Genomic DNA, 22,141 nt, shown 5'->3' with positions numbered 1-22,141 from the left:
CAATTTTTTATCCCAATGCTTGGGGTGCATGTGTACTTGCTTGGTAATTATCTTAAAAACCAGCCCATTCACATTTTTGACCAAACCATTATACTGTGGTAGTAGGGAGTAGAATGCATGCGCTCCAAAATGTCTTAAATCAGTTTGTACATTTGCTTTAGTGTGTCGGGGTCAATACATGACCATACATACAACCATAGACACTCTATCTTCAAGAAGCAATGTCATGGACTCCATTCCCTACTTGTAATTAACCAAGACACTTTAAATGCATTTTTTTTTATCTCCAGACTTTAGTTTTTAGTAGCATTCAATGCTTGTCCTAATGCTTCAAACATTCCCCAGACATATCCCAAGCCATACATTTGATAGGGACCAATCAATGTCATGTAGTGCTTTAGGCAAAGACCATGCTTGCTATCCACAGTTTTATGACAGTTTTCAACCTATAATTTTTAGATCTATAAATGCATTCCAAAACTGAATTTTTAATCCTTTTAATCATGCCCAAGTGTACATGGGTGTTGCCCAGACATTCACCCAACATTCTAGATAGTCATATCTATCATTCCAAGGCATATATGGATCAAACAGTGCCCTGTATTAGTGTTGGAAATTCTAGGACAGATTTCAACCTATCAGATACTTCCAGATCTTATTATTTTCTTCAAAAATTGCAACTCAAATGCATAAGCCACAATACATATGTCTTCTAGGATGTATCTATACTTCACTGATGCTTTCTGAGAATGACATAGAGCTCCAAGATCATGTCAAGGCAACATACATGCCATGTATTCTCTATTACCAGCAGTTTAGGACTAAATTTCAAATCTGTATATTCATGTCTTAGCTCATAAATCACTGAGCCCTATGCTCATTGATAACTTCTACATACTCAATGGAGCCTTGGTGCACTCCCTCACAAAGCCACAGAAAATGCTTGAGCAATGGCAAACTCAATGTCTTAATGCATACCTTTCAAGAAACAATGGTAGGCTACTTCTCTTCTCAGATACTCTGGCCTTCAAGTTCTTCAGGTCTTCTTCACAGCCTCTTGCTCCAGAGAGCCCATTCAAGATGACTCTGATACCATGTTGAAGAGAGAGAGATAGAGAGATGGGTTGGAGCAACTGAAAAGAGACGTTTGCTCTCACTCTCCATCATCTTCATATTCCATAATCCATATAACTAAGGTGAATACAACACTCTAAGGTCTAAGGTTTGTAGGACCATTCACACTAAATACAAATCGACGTATTTAATGTCTGCATGTGGTACAACTGGACAAGCTAAGTGTCGAGTACACACAACCTAAAGATAGTAAAGCTGAGCTTGAAGTCTTAACTGTAAGAGGGGTTGATGCTTAGCTCCTCTTTCTTTCTCACTCTCGTTGAACCAAGTATAGTACTCAGCTACCTTAATCTTGGGCAATTCACAAAATACATTCGTTTTAAGTTTGATATTAGATTATTGCCAGAGACCATAGTTGTGTCTTTAGGAATTTGCAAGTTGATCGTTGTGGGATGAGGCTAGACACTTTGTATGCGAGGTGGACCTAGGGAATGCCTAGTCATCTAAGTTTACATGCTCAAAGTTAGCATTGATGGTGATGATTAGGATTGGTCCCAAGACAATTATTAGACTATCTTCCCTAAGTTAAACTAGGGCTGATTATGTTTCAACACTATTTATCTTTGCTTATGGGAAGCTAGTAAGGCTAAGGGTGGCGCTGGTTATCCTTGTTGAGGATAATTAAGACCACAATTGTATGTCCAATTGCTTGGCCAATAATGGAAATTTTCCTAATCTTTATTCTCTAGTTTGTTCCCCCTTTCGATTAAAGTGGGTTGAGCAATGTGCATGCCTACTTGTAACATATCTCTGTGATAGGCATGCTACATGAGATCCAAAATAAATCTTGTGAGGAACATGCAACTCTTCGGTATTCGATGGGATAGTATCCATCTTTACTCGTATGGTTGCAAGATGGTGTCTTGTATTGTTTTTTATGTCCAAAATAATCAGTTGAGGGTATTTTCCCCTTGCCTCTATAGTTCTACAATTTTTTTTCCCATGACCTCAGGGATCATGCTTCAGATATCAAAGTAGTATGCTAAAAATTATCAATAGTGGCTTGAATGTTGTTCGAGGCTCCTTTCAAATTTTCAATTCTCTCCATCCTATATGCATAGCCCCTATAGTTTCTAGGTTAACCAATTGGGTGACTTGATTGATAAGGTCATGGATAGGAGTATTTTCAATATTTATAGATTTACTAGAACTAGGATCTCTACAAGTGGTGGGAGTGGGGATCTCAAGCCCGCTTTGCAAGCACGTGCACCTATGTCATGGGTTCAAGTCCTAGTTTTAGCTTGTTGTTTTTGTTACTGCTTCTTTTATTTCCCTATTCCGGTCCTCAAATTTTTTCTTTATGAGTTCATAAAGCAAAGGTTTCTTGTTGTTGATTAATAACCTTTATGTGCATTGTGTGTAAATAGGCTTTTTCTTTTTTCTCAATCAATATTTATGTGATGATAATATTTTAATTTGCACATCTTAAATATAATTAACCCACAAGCAATTGGTTTTTATAGGTTTGAGTTTCAATGGTTTAACTGGTGGATTTTTAGTTGGGATTTCTCATTTATGTCATTTTCTCTTTTCAGTTTGTGCAATTTTCAAGGTTTTTTTCTTCTTGTTTTTGTCCATACTCTTCCCATTTAGTTGGTTGTGGTTCGTTTGTTTTTCTTTGTTATGTGAGGTTTTGCATGTGTAGGTGCATGTGGTGATGTGTCATTATCTTTTTTAATGTTAATGCCCTGATGTTTGTGGATTCTATGCCTATTAGGTGTGCTAAAAGGTGGACTATGTGCCTAGTGGGTCTAGAAGGTGCACAAGTACACATATATGTAAGTACTAGTATACTTGTGTTAACTTGAGTGCAATAGATCTAACCTATATGGATGGTATGAGGATTAGTGTTATGGGTATGGAAACATGTTCTAAGTTATATGTGCGGGGGTCATCATGTGCACTGGGGTAGTACATGTCCATGTATACACTAGTACACCTATGTTAGACCAAGTGCAATAGATATGAACCTATAGGGGTGATATGAGGATTATCATTATGGGTATGGAAACATGTTCTAAGCTACATGTGCAGGGATTATCATGCATTGGGTAGTACACTCGAGTCACGTATTAGTGCACTAGTGTAGTCATTCAATGCACCTGCACTAGGTGTGATGATGTGTTGGTTAGCTGTACTAGTCGCACCTAGTATACACTAGGGTTTGCATGCAAGAAGGATATGGAAGGCCCTGTGTGATTTTGTGCAGGGGACTAGTGCACTTTGCACATGCACTATACATTTGTGCATGTACACCATGCATGTGCATTGTATACTGAGATAAGCAATGTGCACTGGGATGAATTAGGGTGGCTGTGTGCAGTGGACTGTGTGCAGGGTATGTGCAAATGAATGCCCTAAGATAGCCTAAGATGGAGTGTGCAAGTGCACATGTGCACTAACTATCATGCACTATGCACGTGCATCATGCATGTGCATGGTACATTATGCATTTTCCACTCATGTGTGTGCACATGTGTAACGTGCATGTGTGACAAGTCGGTGCACAAGGTAGTGGACCAAGGTACAATGAAGTGTGTGTGGTGATGTCAAGGTGCAGGAATTTGCAAGGTGGGTGCACTTTATGGCTTGGGATGTTGTATACTTGTGCAGATCTACATATGTTTATTGTGCATGTATACCTATTCCTAAAAATAGAGAAGATAAAGAAAAAATCCTTGTGTACATCAACAATGTCTCATAGTAGCATACAAGATTATCCTATCCAAAAATGCCTCTAAACTTATGTGACCAGGTATTCCCTGTCTTTGGCCAAGACCACCAAAGTGCTTCATATCTTCCTTCTTTGCAAATATAACAATATACCACACCATTCCTTCTCTTCACCTTCATATATATGACCATCACTTTGCCGCATCATGATGGAAACAAAGATTTCTCCAAAGATTGAAACAATTTAATACCTTTTCTTGAAAACTCTAATAAGCATCTCTCAATCACAAGGACACCAACATGATCATAATGAAGTTAAATGAGAAGGGAAAATTCCTTGCATGTTATCTTGGTTGAGAGAGAGTAGCAAACAAAGTGTGAACGCCTACAACGAGTAATGATGCACAAACTCAAACATGCAAGAGCAACCAATGAAGAATACTCATAAGAACTATTGTAAAGCACAAAATATCAAACCAAATAGCGCATGAACCATTGCATAGAGAGCTCCCACATGAATAAACGCTGTGAAATATTTAAAATGTATCAAACACATGAACATCGCAAAGGAAACATACGTCAACCGATGGGCTGGACAAGGCAATGCACAAGGTCCCAGCCTCTTCAAACTCATGGTATAGAGCTGTTGTAGCTAAACCTTTGTTGGGTTTTTCAACCCATTCAATGAAACTTTTCTTCGTCATTAATCCAGAGTCGTCTAAGAAGAATTCTTTGCGTAGGGATTTTTTGAATGCAGCCCAATCCGCATCTTGTTGTAAAAGACCATGGATTCTTTCTTGAAGACCATGCTTGGCTAGTCTAGAAAAATAACGGCTCCATGCATGTTGTGGTACACCAAAGAATAGCATTTTTTCAACTATAAGTGAATAAAAACAAAGACATTTTGACCATTAAATTGTTTTAATTCATGCCCAACTTCCTCTAGGGCCTTGATAGCTATGGAATCAATCTTCTCTTCATCTTGCCTTTGTTGTTGTTGTTGTAACATTTGGATTTGTTGTTGCTGAGTCTGGTGCAGTATGCGCACCAATTGTTGTAGAGTATCTCCTAAAGAATCCCCCATCTTGGAGTTCTCTTACACCGACCTTCACGTTGGGTTCACCAATGTCGCAACACGTAGGGTTGAAGGTCACCACAGGGGTTTCACAAGAGAAGAATGCATGGGGGTCCAAGAGTTTAGACTTTGGAGATAGTAGAGATAAGAGAAGGGTTGAAGGTTTCAAGCCAAGTTCTTGAAGGTAAGAGACATCAGGGTGTAGGTAGATTCAAGGAGAGGAGTAGATGGAAGAGAAGGGGTTCGAAGAGATTGAAGATGCAGAAGAATACTCCCAAAAAGAATTAGAAAACATAGAAGAATACTAATAGAGATGAAGCCTGTCAATTTCTTTCAGCGTTATGAGAAAATATAATTCTAATAGACAAAAACGTGTACAAAATAATACCTTCCTCTATGCTGCTCAGATCACCAATCTGATGCTTCCAATGTCTCCGAAAGGGGGGTTAAATACCAGGACACCTAGCCAGAATCGTGCCAGATCACTCCTTCTTCATCTCCCACTTTCGGAGTGGTGTTCACTGCCTGAAAATAGCAATCGCACGTCGCGCAATTTCGTTAATCTCTCTTTTTACATAAAATCCTCTTAAATTAGCTGAAAGCTACCTACTTTCTTTTACTTGTCATCCTAATCTAGAAGTTGTCTATAGTTTATGGATTTTTTACAAGAGATAATATCTAGAATATCAAAATTTGACTAAAATCTAATATTTTTGAACCATGGACACTAACACTAATGTCTAAAATGGCATTGGCTCTCTAAATCTAAAAGGAAGCCACACTCTAGACTTTTTTACACGGTGTGCACGTAGCGGCACGACAAAGTCTTCTTCCATTTTAATGTTAATTCCTGCAAGTGGGTTAGAAGTCCTTCCATGTAATTTAGATGTGTGGCAAGTGACATGTTGAATTTCATTTCAAGCCTGAAAAACTCAATCAAGAGACCAGACTTTGATGATTTAGAATGTGCACCAAAGAAAGTGTCAAGTTTCTTCCATGTATCATGTGAAGTATCACAGTTATCCACATGGTGGATATAGCCATCATCTAGCTCTAGTTTGATAATGGTCTAAGCCTTATCATCATTAATTTTTCCAAGTGACTGCCAGGTCTGCATCACGAGGCTTCTTTTCTTTTCCACTGGTAATGGCCCAGAGGCCCTTCTTCATCAGGATAAGTTTGATGCGGGTCTGCCAGGTATGAGACCCAACTCCTTTGAAGCGAGCAGTTGGAGAGTCTTTGCCCATGTTAGATGGCTAGAGCAGCAGCAAACAACTCCATAATTCTCAAATTTTATCAATGGAAGAGCATATTGCAGCATGCCAAGAGACACAAGTAATGACAATGTGAAAAGACACTATGTAAAGACTATGTAAACACACAAGTAATGAAATTTTTTAGCTTCAGGTGAAAATGGCTATGGAGTCACAGTTAGGGTTTCTGGGGGGTAGCTTGGTTTTTCTGACATTACAGGAGCTATACTTGATCATTTTGAAAAAAATTTATATGAGGATGAAGCTTACTTCATGGACTATCAATGCTCTATGATGGCAACTAAAATCACGTTGCACAAAGATAGATCAAAGTGTTTGATCAGCACGGGTGCAGATTTTGACAGCGTGACGAATCTTCAGCAATGTTGAAGCATATGATGGTCAATGTTGCAAGCTGATGTGCCATAGAGATGAGATGCGCGTGAAGTTAAGGAAGATTTTCCTAGAAGACATCATGATGAATAGTGGCCTGTAGTCTGAGATCCATAAGCTCCAAGATGACTAGGTATTGCCTGGCTATGGAGGCCACAGGACAGATCCTAAGAAAAATGACAATGCTGAGTAGTGGACAGGGCAATGTCAAGTTCTGAGGTGATACAGAGAAGCGCCTTCAGGAGATGAACAATCTTCTAGAAGAGAGCTCCTAATGATACGGCCTATAAAGAGAGATATGGAAGCTCCAAGGAGACAAGGTCTTGTCTCGCTATGGCTGCCATGAGGTGACTATGAGATTCAAGTGAGGAATGGGGGTCATGCACTCAACCTGAGCTGGAGTGAGATGAAGAGAAACTGCGAGGAGTAAAAGGAGAGCTGGACCATGCTCAGTTGAGCTCTAGTACCATGTTAAAATATACAGGATCTAGAGCATGGCAGATGTGGAAGCTATGGAGGTTGATATAGGAAGAGGAAACTCATGAAGACATTGACCTTGATAGAGAAAAATTGTCACACAAGTGAATTAGGTTCCAAGATTTAGACTTGGACTCATAAACACAATCTTGTGTGTAGACAGTGACATGGATACTTTACTGGAAAGAAAAGAGTACTATCATTGCATTAGAAAAAGAGTGCAAGTACAATGATTTGTAGGAATTGAGTGGTGGCACTTTCTCCTACTGTGCATATGGGATTCTAATCTTGGGATTGAAGTAGGTGTGATTGCAAATATCTCACCACTTGACACCTCTAGCACTTCCGAAGCACCTAAGGCCTAGGCTTGAGGATAAATCTCTTGAATATTTGGCCAAGGAGATGGAGCATTTGACCAATGAACCAGAGATGAAGTGCATAATGAATCTTGATCATAAGTTGACAGCCATCACATGTGCGTATGTCCATGTGGATATCAGAAGGCCAACACCAGAGCACACAAAGCTCATAGCCAAACCCCTAACTTGGGATGAGCAACAACATGTTTGCTCCCTCTATGTAGCTTGTTCACTAGAGAGGTCATAAAGGACATCCCAAAAGCCACAGCTAGAGAATTGCGCTTGACACCCTCTCTATACTATTTAATGTGCGACAAACAAGGAAAAGCTCAAAGCAATCAAACGAAAAGAGAAAGAACAAGGCAACTTTGTGCAAAAATGGTACTCCAAACAGAGTTTGGCACCCAGAATTGGCCACCAACTAATGACACTCACTGAGCAAAGGAAAGCCCTTTGGACATCAAGACATGATCCCACGTATGTTTCCCTGACCTCATTAATAGTGTTGGCAATGGTCCATGAGGTCCAGCTTTCTGCCACTATCCAAAAACATCCCTTGTACCTCACTCAGGACCCTGCAATCCTAGATCTCTATGCTTCCCATCAATACAACCCTGATTTCTTCAACTGGTTTTGTCCAAGCCTGCATGACAAGAACCTTAAACTGTCTCTTGGTTCTACACTAGAGTCACCCAAACCTCTAGAGTAAGAGAAAAATAGCTCTAAACACAACACCTGCTCTGATAAGAAGTAATGGAGGCATGTTCCAATCTGTAAGGACAAGAGTCTAGAGCAAACGCCTGATCCAAAGCAATTGCCAATGCAATCGGATGAGGGATTAAACGGATGGGAATTAGCTGAAGAGCTAGACTCTCCAAAAAGAGAGGCAGTTATACCCTCACAACCTAGTGAGGCTATTCAACAAGCTATGGCTATGTCCCACAAGGACATGCCAGAAAAATAGAATGTTGAGTCCCAACCAAGCACATCAACAACTGACCTAGTTCAGGGTCCTAAGTCTCTAAAGGATACACCTCAATTTCCCAAGAAAAAGAGGAGGAAACAACAAAAAAATGGTAGTTGCAAGTGGCTATAGATGCCAAATAGATTCAGACAAAGAGTGTTGAAGAGCTGAGGAATAAAACATCGATTCCACCCATGAATGACCCCTTTGCCATCTCTCCTAACAGTGGTGAAACCTCAGACACATTCGTGTGTTCTGATAAGTCAAAGCAACCATTACCGTCAACAATTGCTTGCAACACTCAATCCACTGACAATAGAACTTACATTGACCAATCAAGAGTGGATACAGCATTGTCATAATAGGTTGACAAAACTATACTAGTCACATCCGAACCGTGACACAATAGTAGCAAAGCCTCAGGAGAAACATGAAAAACCCGAAAGCAGTGTCCAATCCTGCTCATCTAGTCCTGAGCCCCCAGCTAGGCTAAAAGCCTAGGGAAACTCCCAGAACCTTGCATGAGATAGCAACATTGCTTGCATTACCTTTGACAAAATTATTAAAGAAAGGCATTGTGTATCATTGGTCTGACAATCAACAAAAGTCCTTTGAGTTACTGAAACATGCTTTAACTCATGCTCCTGTATTGCAATTACCTGACTTCAATAGACCATTTTTCCTAGTAGTCACTGATGCTAGTGGATCTAGAATAGGAGCAGTCCTTATGCAAGGTTCTCATCCCATAGCCTACTCTAGCTGCAAACTTAAACCCTCTGAACTTAAGTATTCTACCTATAATAAGGAATTGCTAGCTGTAGTACAAGCTTTACATCAATGGAAACACTATTTAATGGGATCTGAATTCATGATCAAAACTAACCAACAAAGCATTAAACATCTCCTTAGTCAACCACAAATATCTGATTGACACATTAAATGGGCTATTTTTATTCAAATTTTTCATTCACTCATACAATATCGACCTGAAAAAGAGAATGTTGTTGCCGATGCTTTAAGTAGAAGATCGACTATACATAATATTTCTGTGATATCTTTTGACTCTCTTCTCCCTATGAAAGATACTTATGACCAAGACCCTAGTTTTCAAGCTGATTGGAATAAATTAGTTGCAAATAGCTGGATTCCCATTGATTCATTGTCTTAGACTGATGGATTTATGTTTTATGAAAAAAGATTATGTGTAACTGTTCCATTTCGATCATTTGTTTTACATGAAATTCATTGTCCCCCATACCAAGGCCATAGAGGAATTATTTCTACTTTGCATACACTGATTGAAGATTTTTATTGGCCACACATGGAATCTGATGTATCTAACTTCGTATCTAAATGCTTAATTTGCCAAAGAGTTAAACGACACCATGGTAAACAATATGGTTTATTAATGCCTTTACCAATTCCAGAACGACCATGGGAACGTATCTCAATGGATTTTATCACTGGTTTGCCTAACACTAAAGCTATTCATGACATGATTTGGACTATTGTCGATAGGTTTAGCAAACAAGCATATTTCATTCCATGCAAGAAGACGTTAACTGCATCTCAAGTTGCTCAATTGTTCTTGAAAACTGCTTTCACTAATCATGGTTTGCCAAAAGTTATTATTTCTGACCGTGATTCTAGATTCTGCAATAATTTTTGGATTACTTTGTTTGCTAATTTAGGAACAAAGATTGATTTTTCATCTACATTTCATCCTGAAACAAATGGACAAAGAAAAGCTACTAACAATACCATTTTAGATCTTTTGCGTGCATACACAATTTCAAAACCACAAACATGGGATGCACATTTACATTTACTTCAGTTTGCATACAATAACACACCACATACACAGAAAGCACCATTTAAAATTATTTATGGATATAGATTACCTACACCTGTTACATCATTGTCAAATAAAGCTCAAGCTGCTGATGATATTGCTAACATGCATGCTACCATTTTTTATGAAGTTAAAGATATGATTGCCAAAGCCCAGTAATCATACACAAAACAAGTCAACAAGAAAAGAAAAGCTATGAGTTTCAAAGTTGATGATTATGTTTGGTTACGTATTGAAAAGTGAAGATTACAAAGGATTGACAAACACCCTGTTGTAAAGTTAGCTCCTAGATTTTATGGATCTTTCAAGATCGTTCACAAAATCAATGACAATGCATTTAAACTAGAATTACCACAACACTGGAAAATCCACAACACTTTTTATATCAGTTTATTACAACCTTTTAGAGGCCAATTACCTGTACACCCTATCTATGAAAACCCTCCTTTACTAGAAGAAGAAACTGAAATCCTTCAGCCTGAAACTATTCTAGATACTGACTTTATGACCACTAGAACTGGTCGTAGATATTCTAGATATTTGGTTAAGTTTAAAAATCATCATGTTGAAGAGGCCCAATGGATGCACACTCGAGACCTAAGTGATTACCCCTCACTGCTAGCTCCACATTGAGCTAATAGCAATTGAGGACAATTGTTATTCCACCCTGGGGGTATGATGCCAAGAAGCATATTCCACGGTGGATTCTGTGAGGTTTTGCGGTGGATTCCGTAAAATTATATTTATTTTCGGGGCTCATACACAAGGTGGATTCCTTGTACGAAAAGTCGATGGGGACGCCCGTCCTTTTTGGGCGTCTTGTTAATTTAATGTGCAAGTGGGTGATTCCATAGCGGGTGATTTTGCAAAATACATATTTAAATTAATAGAGGTTTATGAGTTTAGAGTGGGCACTCGTAATAAATTAAGGTTAGGATTGAGTTCTAACCAATTTATGTATTTTGTAGCTGAAGACTGCTAGGTATTCATTTTTGTCGGTTTAATCTTATTATTTTCTAACAATTGTGAATGCTTCAGTTGATGTGTAGAGCAGGCAATGGTGGCATTGGGAAGCACTGGGTGATAGCGTGTATTCAAGTTATTTAGAAGAAATTATTATTTTTTATAGGCGTGCATCTTAGGCGTGGCGTCAATATTTATTTTGATACGCTTATTTATTGAAGTGCTTGATATTTATTTATTATTTTGTATGCGCATGGACGCACGATTTAAATATTTGTTATTGGAAATTGTATTTGGGCACAGTCCGATTCTTTGGGCGCCCAATAGCTTTAATTCTTTAGTGGAACAAAAGCAAACACAAAAGCTATAGCATGCTAATTGTAAATTGGGCTTTTTTTTTTTGCTTGGAGATGAATAATATATCAAATACATGCTTTGTGGAGCGCCCACATAAGGCATGGGGGGAGATTATACCCAATTAGTATTTTGCTTCATGTCCTGCAAGTCTTCTCTCTTGTTTTTTTGTGCAAAAGTAGAGTTCTTTGTTCTTGGGGACCTTCCAGCGCTCACTACGCGCGCATACAGCATCCGATCTATGCACCAGGTAACCATCTGTATCTTATAGCGCTCAATAGATCCATCTAACTTATACTTAACCTTGTAAACCCATTTTGCAGCCAATAGCTTTCTTGCCTTTAAGTAGGGGCACTAACTCCCATGTGTCATTATCCATAAGTGCAGCCATTTCTTCATCCATAGCACGATCCCAATACTCATTATCCACTGCATCCTCAAAACAAGTAAATATTACATCCTACACAACAACATTAGTCATGTATACATAGTGATGAGGTACATGACTATCATATGTCAATCCATGTGTTGACTCTCTCACTCTACTTGACTTGCATGGACCTGGATCAATACTAGGTGCTCTAGCATCCTCTTGTGCCTTTCGTACACCATGTGTTTTAATAAATGGCATCCCAAACTCCTCATTCAAGCTTTGCTCAGAGCCATCTAAATCATATCAATATGAGAGAAACCTAATGATACATTTATCATGATAGGTGAGTCTCCAACTTTGTCTTTAGTTTTTCTTAACATCTGTGATGTACTTGGTGGTGTAACATGTGACCTCAATCTGTCACTCCAAGGTCTATCAACAGGACTATGACTAGGAGACTCTTATGATCCACTCACTGCTAACTAGTTTTCTACACAACCATACTCTCATCCTCATCAACCACAATTGCATTTTCATCAAAAACATCCCTGCTGACTCTCAGCTTACATGTAATAAGGTTATAGCATCTATATCCCTTCTGCTCAAGCGAATGTCTGATAAATACACATTTTTCTACTTTGGGATCCAATTTATTGTGCAACTCATCAAGAATATACACATAAGCAATACATCCAAATACTTTTAGATGGAATAGATTTGGCTTTCTACCCATAAATTTTTCTTCAGGTGTCATACCATGTACAATAGCAATGGGTGACATGTCTCAGCTCACATGTAACAAGGTTATAGCATCTATATCCCTTCTGCTCAAGCGAATGTCTGATAAATACACATTTTTCTACTTTGGGATCCAATTTATTGTGAAACTCATCAAGAATATACACATAAGCAATACATCCAAATGCTTTTAGATGGAATAGATTTGGCTTTCTACCCGTAAATTTTTCTTCAGGTGTCATACCATGTACAATAGCAATGGGTGAAATGTTCATAATGTATACAGTAGTAGCAACTGCTTCAATCCAATAGTAATGATACAGGTTTCTTTCTAACATCAGTGCACAAGACCTTTGTGATATGCATATTTTTTCCACCCAAGAACTCCATTTTGGTGCGAAGTATACCTACATGTATATTGCCTATGTATACCATTTTTCTACAAAAAAATCAAAAAACTCATTGGAGAGATATTATCCCCTCCATCCGACCTTAGGTATTTAATATGCAAGCATGTCTCCTTCTCAACCAAAACCTTAAAGCTTTTAAAGTGAGTGAACACCTCACTTTTCTCACACGTAAAGTAAACCCATACTTTGTGAGTATGACTATCAATGAAGGAAATATTATACTTGTAATCACTCAAAGTTGTAGTCTTTGTAGGACCTCACACATCATAATGTATCAATTCAAACGGCTTCGTGCATACATAATTTTCATGTGGAAGTGTGTGCCTTGCTTGCTTTCCAAGTTGACATACTTCACATATTTTGTGCGTCCCATCAACTTTAAATTTAGGCAAGCCATCCACAATCTGTTACACATTGACATGACCAATTCTCTTATGCCAAATTTCAATATTAGCCACAACACCTAAACCTTGTGTAAACATGGCAGCATCATCCATTTCAGGTAGACTTACATCAAGAGTAAACGATCTACTAGCATGTTTCCCTTTTGTAATCAACCAGCAATCATTTTTTAGATTTTTTACATAGCAACCATCAAACGTAAACTAAACCTACAATCCTTGTTCTACCATTTGACCAATAGAAACTAAATTTTTTGTAATATTTGATACATGCAACACATCAGCCATGTACTTAGATTTACTATCCTACATACTCAAATAAACATTTTCAACATTAGTAATAGGGTGAGCTATATTATCTCATGTCTCCACATAGCCTGGAGACTACAGACTGCACCTCTCTACACAAAAAAGCAATGTAGACTTTAGAACACAAAGAGATAGGTGAAGCACTCCAAAGCACGTACACACACACAAAAGCAATGTAGACTTTAGAACATAAAGAGATAGGTAAAGCACTCAAGAGCGCGCGCGCACACACACACACACACACACACAAAAGCAATGTAGATTTCAGAACACACAGAGAGAGGGCTAAAATCTTCTTTTTCTTCTTCTTTCTTCTTCTTCACACAAAGAACTAAGTCTACAACATGATAAAAGACTAATATGAAAGTAACAAAACATATGTACATGCGGTCACACTTTCTGCTAAGGCACGAAGAGATAGCACAATGAGTGTGCCATAACTAAGGATGGGCTATGTGGGTATAGTCTAGTTGTAGAATCATTGGCGTATCCTCATTTCGGTCAACTAATATGCCAGTGAATAATATTGTGCCACATCACCAAGGTACATAGTGGATGCCAGCTCATGTAGACCTTGACATCTCAACATTGTCCATAATGTGGAACTTTCAACCCCACTGTCCAAAAACATTCCTTGTACGATAAACTCCTCATAGAAGAAGATCTACACTTGGCTAGCGAACTCCGCATAGGAAGCATGATCCTTAATGTCGTTGCATATGTTTTTTGCCTTACACAAGACCCAAAATTTCTAGATGGCTATGCTTCACTTTAGTACAACCCTAACTTCTTTAAGTGATTTATTCCACAGCCGCGTGACAAAAAATCTAATTTATCTCCTAACTTTGCCCTAGCAGAATCCACTCCTTCATCTAAGAATGAAAGGCAAAGCGACTTGCCCACAATCTTCCCTCACACTGCTAAAGAAGAAAAGAGAAAACATCTCAAAGATATAGGCCAATAATCCATCCCTCCTAGAGGAATCCTTAACAAAGGTTCTAATAGGAATGAATCATTGCTCGTAAAGACACATCCACAAGAAGGGACCAGAACACACAAGTCCCTTAACCCCAAGAATCTTTCCAAATGAACCCAAGATCTAAAATAGCAGTTGTCCTCAATTGCTATAAATTCCCAACCCACTTGACTCAGTAATTACTACCTCCTAACAAGATTTGCACTTCCCAATTGTAATTAAACCCACCAACTCTTCCAAAGAAATTTCTCCTAATACCTAGAAATATGCTACTAGCACAAAACCAACAAGCCTTGAGGAGTCAGCAGCTCTCAAGTCAAGCTCAACTTGATCAAAACCCCTGGCTCTGTTGAAACATAACTTGCAGCTAAGACAATTAAAGGACATTGTAGCAGAAATTACCTACACTGAAAACCAACCAGTGACTACTTTCAAGAATTGAGTGATAAAATCATGTTTCTTGCTTCTGCTTATGCCAATGTCCAATCTGATGTTTGAATCCTCCTTGAAGAATTCGATGAATTCTTAGCATACCCACTATCTTGGGAAGAGCAAAACCACCTTAATAAAGACTACGATGATCACCTAGATGACCTTCTAAGACTCATTCCTAATGATGAGGTTGAGGGACACCGTTTGGTCCCCACATTTCGTAACGCATTATGTTGCCCAACCATCAAGGAATTATTAGCATTAGAAGAGAAGGCAGAGAATGGTAGCTCATTCGCACATGTATGGTATACTATAAGAGCCTCAACGGCTGAACTCAAAAACCAACTCGTGTCCATTTCACAACAACAACGACCCATATGGAAATCTCGAATCGACCCAACATACATAGCTCCGACTTTCCTCTAAGTGCTTGCCACTGTATAAGGAGTCACATTAGCTGGTGGACCTCTCTTAGACCTTTAGACCTTCCCTTACTCAACAAAATCCTCACCTAAGAAGATCTCCATGTTGCGAGCAGATTAAATCAAGGTGTGATACTTGATGTTGCAGCATATCTAACCCTAATGGCAAAATTACCACTCCTTGAAACATATGTTGCACCATAATGGACAACCTTTATATGAGCTCATTTCTCCAAAAATATTTGTAGAAGCTGTAAGAGAAAGCTCACAATCAGCCCACACCACAATCAGATCTGTATCTCTTGGTCTCTAATTGACCGTCATTGAGGAGGAGATTTGCATAGAGAGAAAAAGCGATGAACAAAGAAGGTAAGAAGGGAATCCAGCCTGGCAAACCACAGCTCACTTGCCAGTACAAAAGGAGAAGATCATGATTCCATCAAGAAGAGCTATCCTCCCCTCTTCCATGATCGACGCCATCCCACGTTCAATCCCTCCCCTCTCTATTTTGGAAAAAAGCCCTCCCTTTTAACCTTAATCAACCACTTTGCATGTTTTTCATGCAGCCACTCATTCATAAGGTGTTTTACACTTGAACCCTTGCTTTAGTGCTTCTTCCCACTGAGCATAGCATTGCATCCACTCTATAACACTCACAATTCCTTTGGTCTCTTGTGCAGTCTTCTCGTCTCATGCTCATGTCTCCTCAAGTCTTCAAGTACATGCAAGATTCTCTTCACACAATCTAGATCTGTGTAAGATGCTTTGAGTCTGTCCCATATGCATTCTTGGAAAGGGGTCATATTTTGCCACATCAACCCTAAACCATTAGGGTTATAGTTTATACATAAAGACTGTACAATCGTATTTTACCAATAAAATTCAGGGTTATAATCCACAGACCCGAAAAAAACACAAAGTGCCACATCAACCCTTAACCATTAGGGTTATAGTTTATACATAAAGACTGTACAATCGTATTTTGCCAATAAAATTCAGGGTTATAATCCACAGACCCAAAACACCCACAAAGGGGGTGCCTCTCATCCCAAAATTAGCCATGGAAGTAGGCAAAAATTATTGTTAAAGCAATGATTTTGTGAGAGCTGAAACCTCTTTTAGGTTGTTCAGCCTGACTAAGTTTCAGAACCCACTCTATATGTTCCATAATCAATCTGGTGTTTCCAATTTCAAAGTTCACAAAGAGATTTGGTTGAGATTTGAGCACTGATTAAACACCATTTTCTGCACAAGCATCTACGTCAATTACACAGCCATGGAACTCTATAGAAGGGACAAGAAATATATGTGTATTCAGATAGTTGCCATTCAACCAGTTACAAGAAATATATGTGTATTCATATAGTTGCCATTCAACCAGGTAATAATTGACCATCTGATTGAATTGAGCTTCAGGACTTAGACCATGAATAATGGTATATTCATGAAGGCCCCAGAGCTTTCCTGAAGTCTCACTCGTGAAGTCTCGCTCGTGATAAGACACTGGGGACTGATGTCATAAAGTAAAATTTTGCTAAAACTCATAGAATGAAGTTGCGAATATTCGAAGATGCAAATTTTTTTCACTCCGGTTCAACTGTATAATTAGCTTGACTATACCTGACATCACCTACGAAGACGTGCAGGGCATGATGCTTCCAAAGTCTTGTTTAGCCAAAGAAGAAAATGAAGATTGTGTTAGACATTTGTTCAAGGCAGTGTTAAAAACACCATGCTGATTCTAGCTTCAGTCAGTCACTTTGAGCAAGATATGTACCAAGTTTCAGTTCTTCAGTAGTTTACAATAACAATTCAGTCAGGTTAGAATAAATTTCAATCTCAATAACTCTGCTGTGTCTTAAGCTGTGTCTACTGTTACCTGTAAATTTCGCTACACCAGCAAGTCTTTTCCAACTGACACCAGAGGGTAAATTGTTGCAAACAGATCAAGCAACTATCCTTCTCCTCAACAGGTCACACTCACAGAACACTAAACTAAAATATTTTTCCTGCAACTTTCTGTATAGAATTGAGAAACACCAGCCTTTGGTGGCAGAGTTAAATGGTTAATCCTGAGTTCCCAGCCTGGTAAATTTACTTTTCACACAGAGATCGGATCACTTATTCTTGTCTGGGAGTGCACTTGTATACATGCACACAGCTGGTTGATGTAGAACTCATTCCATCTCTGATGGCGCCATTCCATTACTGGCCATATAAGACAGCTTGAAACCCAAACTCACTTTCAGGCTCTGCACAATCTGCACCGCTGTCATTGTTTTCTTCTGGAATTATCTCTAACGGAAGTGCTAACTGGGGTAGATACCCTTTATATTTCAGTTGCAAATCCAATCTCTCTAGTTTTGCATAGACCTCAACAATCTGTGAATGGCTCATATCTCCAACTGTGAAATCTTGCAAATCAGTGTCAATGTCTACAAAAGCCTTACCAGGTTTTTTCCATGCATTAGCAAACTTCCTCATCCCTTCCACTGCACCTGCTGCACCTTGCATATCAGCACGGGCAAAAGCATTTGACATTAATACATATCCAGATGCATTCGTCTTATCAGCTTCCATGAGAAGACGAAAGCATTGTCTTCCTAACTTCACATCACCATGTGTTTTGCAGTGGCCAAGTAAAGACGTTAATCCCACTGGATCAAGCTGGAATGGCATAGTTTCCAGCAGCACTTTAGCTTCTTTTAGTCGTCCTGTACGACCAAGAAGATCCATAATACAGTTATAATGTTCAGAGGTTGGCTCAAGAGAATGTTCTCCCATTGAGTTGAAGTGGCATACTGCTTCATTTACTAGACCAGCATGAGTACATGCAGAGAGGATAGAGAGAAATGCTACACCATCAGGTTGAAAACCTTGTTTTTGCATGCCTTTGAAACACTCCAAGGCCATGGCGTAGTCATTTTCTTGGGCACAACCTGCCAGCATCAAACTCCATGTCACAATATTTTGGTTTGGCAACTCTGTGAACATCTTGTATGCATCTTTGAATCTCCCACATTTTGAGTACATGTCCACAAGAGCACTGCCAATGTTCATATCTAGATGAGCATCTATTTCAATTGCATGAGCATGAATGATCTTACCCTGATCTTTGGCTGGTATGCTGATGCATGCCTTCAGAACAGAAACAAACGTGACAATGTTTGGCTCAATGGCTTCCTGCAACATTTTTTTGAAAAGGTGCAACGCTTCTATGCTACGATGGTGTTCACTATATCCTTCAATCAGTGCACTCCATGTCACCACATCTCGCTTTGAAATTTTGTCGAATGTGCTTTGTGCATCGGCAATGCTTCCACATTTGGCATACATGTCCACCAGTGTGTTTCCAAGGGATGAGTCTAAATCAAGTCCACTTTCATGGATGTATGCTTGAAGCAACTGACCCTCTTCTAAGGCACAAGTATTGGAACATGCTCTCATAACGGAGAGAAATGTAACATGGTTTGGTTCAATGTCATCTAGTTGCATTTGGCAAAAAAGTTGGAGGGCATCACGGTTATGCCCATGTTCCGACAAAACTGCAATCATCGAACTCCATGTGATTACATCACGCCTTGAGGCAACAGAAAACACAGCATGAGCATCCAAAAGGCACCCAAACTTACCATATATGTTAATGAGACTGTTGACAATGGGAACATAAGAATCAAGTCCAACCATAACAACATGGGCGAAAATGGCCTTACACAAATCAAAAGCAGGTGGAGTGGAACATGCTCTAAAAATGGAGATAAAGGTCGCATGGTTTGGCTTCATGCCCTCGTGTTGCATTCGAGTCAAATATCGGAGAGCTTCTTCAAAGAACCCACGCTTTACATATTCTCCAATCATTATAGTCCATGAGACCACATCTCGTTTAAACAATTTGTTGAAAACCTCTTGTGCATCTTCAAGCACCCCACATTTCACATATAGGTAAATAAGTGCATTTCCAACATGGATCTCTGACTCAAGTCCACATTCCAAGACATTTGAATGAATCAACTTGCCTTCATCTAATGCAGTGATCTCAGAAGAGGCCTTCAGTACACCCACAAATGAGACCTGATTCGGTTCCACACCCTCCTGCTGCATTTGTTGGAGAAGTAAAAGAGCATCCTTAATATACATGCCTTGTGCATAGCCCGTGATCATTGCACTCCAAGTTACCACATCTCGAGAGGCCAACTTATCAAATGCCCTACGTGCAAGTTCAAGATTGCCATATTTAGCATACATATTGACAAGGCTAATCCCAACAAAGTCATCTGACTCAAATCCATGCCTGATGATCTGGGCATGAATCAGTTTACCTTGATCTTGGTTTGAAATGTTTGAACAAACCTTCAAGATACTGGTATACACAATACGATTAGGTTGACAGCCTGCTTCTTGCATCCTGCGAAAGAGGTCAAGTGCCTCCCGATGGTACTTGTGTTGAGCATATCCTGCAATCATTGTACTCCAAGTCACTACATCTCGGTTACATGATCTATCAAACACACTCTGTGCCTTTACAACACACCCACATTTGCTATACATGTCAATTAAAGTGTTCTCTAAGGTTGCATCAGACTGAACCTGACTTTGAATCATGTACAAGTGAATATGTGTCGCTTGGTCTAGAGCTTCTATGCTAGAGCATGCTTTTAAGATGCTGATAAATGTTACTTCATTTGCCTCAACACCCTCAAGGCACATTTGCTGGAAAATGTTTATTGCATCCTCCTCAAAACCATGAGATACGAGATTTTCTATCAACACGGTCCAGGAAACCACATCCTGTTTTGACAGCAACTCAAAAGCCCTATGTGCGTCTTCAAAGCTCCCACATCTTGCATACATATCAAGAAGAGTGTTTCCAACAGGACCACCAAGCTCAAACCCAACCTCTATAAGCTCAGCATGAATTATCATCCCATGGTCTAGGGCTGTGATCATTGCGCATGCCTTGAGGATGGAAACAAATGTGGCCTTATTGGGTATTATGCCTTCATAAAGCATTCGTTTAAATAGCTCAAGGGCTTCCTCACCATGGTTGTGCCTACATAAACCTGCTATCATCGCACTCCATGTTACTACATCTCGTTTTGGCACTCTATCGAACACTTTATGTGCATTCAGGATACTCCTACATTTAGCATATGTGTCAACAAGAGTATTTGCTACAATATTATCGAGCTCTAATGAGCTTTCAACAATGTAAGCATGTATCAGCTTGGCCTCATCTAAGCCTTCAATGATGGAACATGCTTTCAATACACATATAAATGTGACGCAGTTTGGTATTATCCCTACATTCTGCATTTGAAAAAATGATAGGAGGGAATTATGACCATCACCATCGTATGCAAACCCAGAAATCATGATGTTCCAGCTAACCACATCACGTTTCGGCAATTGCTGAAAAACCTGTCTTGCATCATCGATGCTGCCGCACTTAGCATACATGTCAATCAGAGCATTTGCAACATAAGCATCAAACTCCCAGCCACCTTCAACGATCCAAGAGTGCATCAACCTGCCCTCTTTTGCAGCTGCTACATTGGCACAAGCCTTAAGAGCAGCAACATAATTGAAGCCAGTCCCATGGTCACAAGCCTTTTGCAACTCATATGTGAAACCGATACATTTTTCTTGCGGTCCAAGTTTCCTGTAGGCTCCAACGATGGCATTGCTCAGTTGTGTGAATGAAGACCGGTCGATGTCGTCCCTGCCCTTGATCATGCCAAACGCCTGGACATGAACGCGACCAGAAGCCCGAACATGCATCTGACCTCAGGTTTCAGCTATAAGCTCCAATGATGGCATCACTTTGGTCGACGTCCTCAGTGCCCTTCATCATGGCAAACGCACGGACATGAACACAACCAGAAGCGCGAACATGCATCTGACTCAGAACATGGTGGAGGTCCATTGTAGGCGTCAGAATCCAAGAGATTCTACAACAGGGGAATCCCTCTGTCCACCGATAGAGGGATTCCCCTGCACATGTCGACTGTGGTCTCCTACATGCAACAGCAAAGGGATCAAACAAGCATAGCAGAAGCATGACATTTATGTAGCATCTTCTGTAAAAGGAGACCGCAAAGGCGTGCCCACAACCACCATTAAAGGGCAGAATGCTTAGGGGGGGAGAAAAGAAGGAACAAAAGCGGCCCTGATCTGTAAATATACGAGAATCACTCCAGTAAGACGCTGTGTGCCTCTACGTTCTTGCGCAATTTGCCTGCAGAAAGAGACAATTTTCCAATCACCCAGCACATCATTTCAACGTATTATTTCAATGAATTTGGCGACTACATAAAAGTGTGCGGGGACCCATCTTTCAATCTTTGCGTGTAACAATCTGTAAAACAAGGGTGCACTATCGCATGCAAGAGCATTGCCCTTTTGTCCCGCACGAGAGAGAGAGAGAGAGAGAGAGAGAGAGAGAGAGACTAGGCTGCATGCCTTGTTCTATCTCACTTAGTTACAACTAGCTTCTTGTCTCGATGAGAATCGTAATCTAGGGCATATGCAAGCTTCAACTTTGATGGACCCTACCTTGCTAGATGCAGGAGCTATAGGCATATAA

At 39.6% G+C, this 22,141-nt stretch overlaps 1 protein-coding gene across 2 annotated transcripts; it reads right to left on the bottom strand.

Moving 5' to 3' along the window:
- Nucleotides 1–16,847: 16,847 nt before the first annotated feature.
- LOC148019006 (pentatricopeptide repeat-containing protein At3g16610-like) lies at nucleotides 16,848–21,939 on the bottom strand. Of its 2 annotated transcripts, none has more exons than XM_087701531.1 (2): nucleotides 19,191–21,939; nucleotides 16,848–19,103 (listed from the first exon to the last, which is right to left on the bottom strand). In XM_087701531.1, exons 1-2 carry the CDS (start codon nucleotides 21,334–21,336, stop codon nucleotides 17,764–17,766), a joined length of 3,486 nt encoding a protein of 1,161 aa, XP_087557657.1. In that variant the 5' UTR covers nucleotides 21,337–21,939; the 3' UTR covers nucleotides 16,848–17,763. The 2 variants fall into 2 exon arrangements, with proteins under 2 accessions (XP_087557657.1, XP_087557658.1); XM_087701532.1 differs by having other exon boundaries at nucleotides 16,848–20,012; nucleotides 20,907–21,935.
- Nucleotides 21,940–22,141: the final 202 nt, after the last annotated feature.

The sequence above is a fragment of the Lygodium microphyllum genome, chromosome 20 (genome assembly GCF_053477565.2).
Source record: "Lygodium microphyllum isolate KBCC chromosome 20, Lygodium_microphyllum_v1.1.10, whole genome shotgun sequence".
Classification (NCBI taxonomy): Eukaryota; Viridiplantae; Streptophyta; class Polypodiopsida; order Schizaeales; family Lygodiaceae; genus Lygodium; species Lygodium microphyllum.
This window is presented reverse-complemented; position numbering and strand designations above follow the sequence as displayed.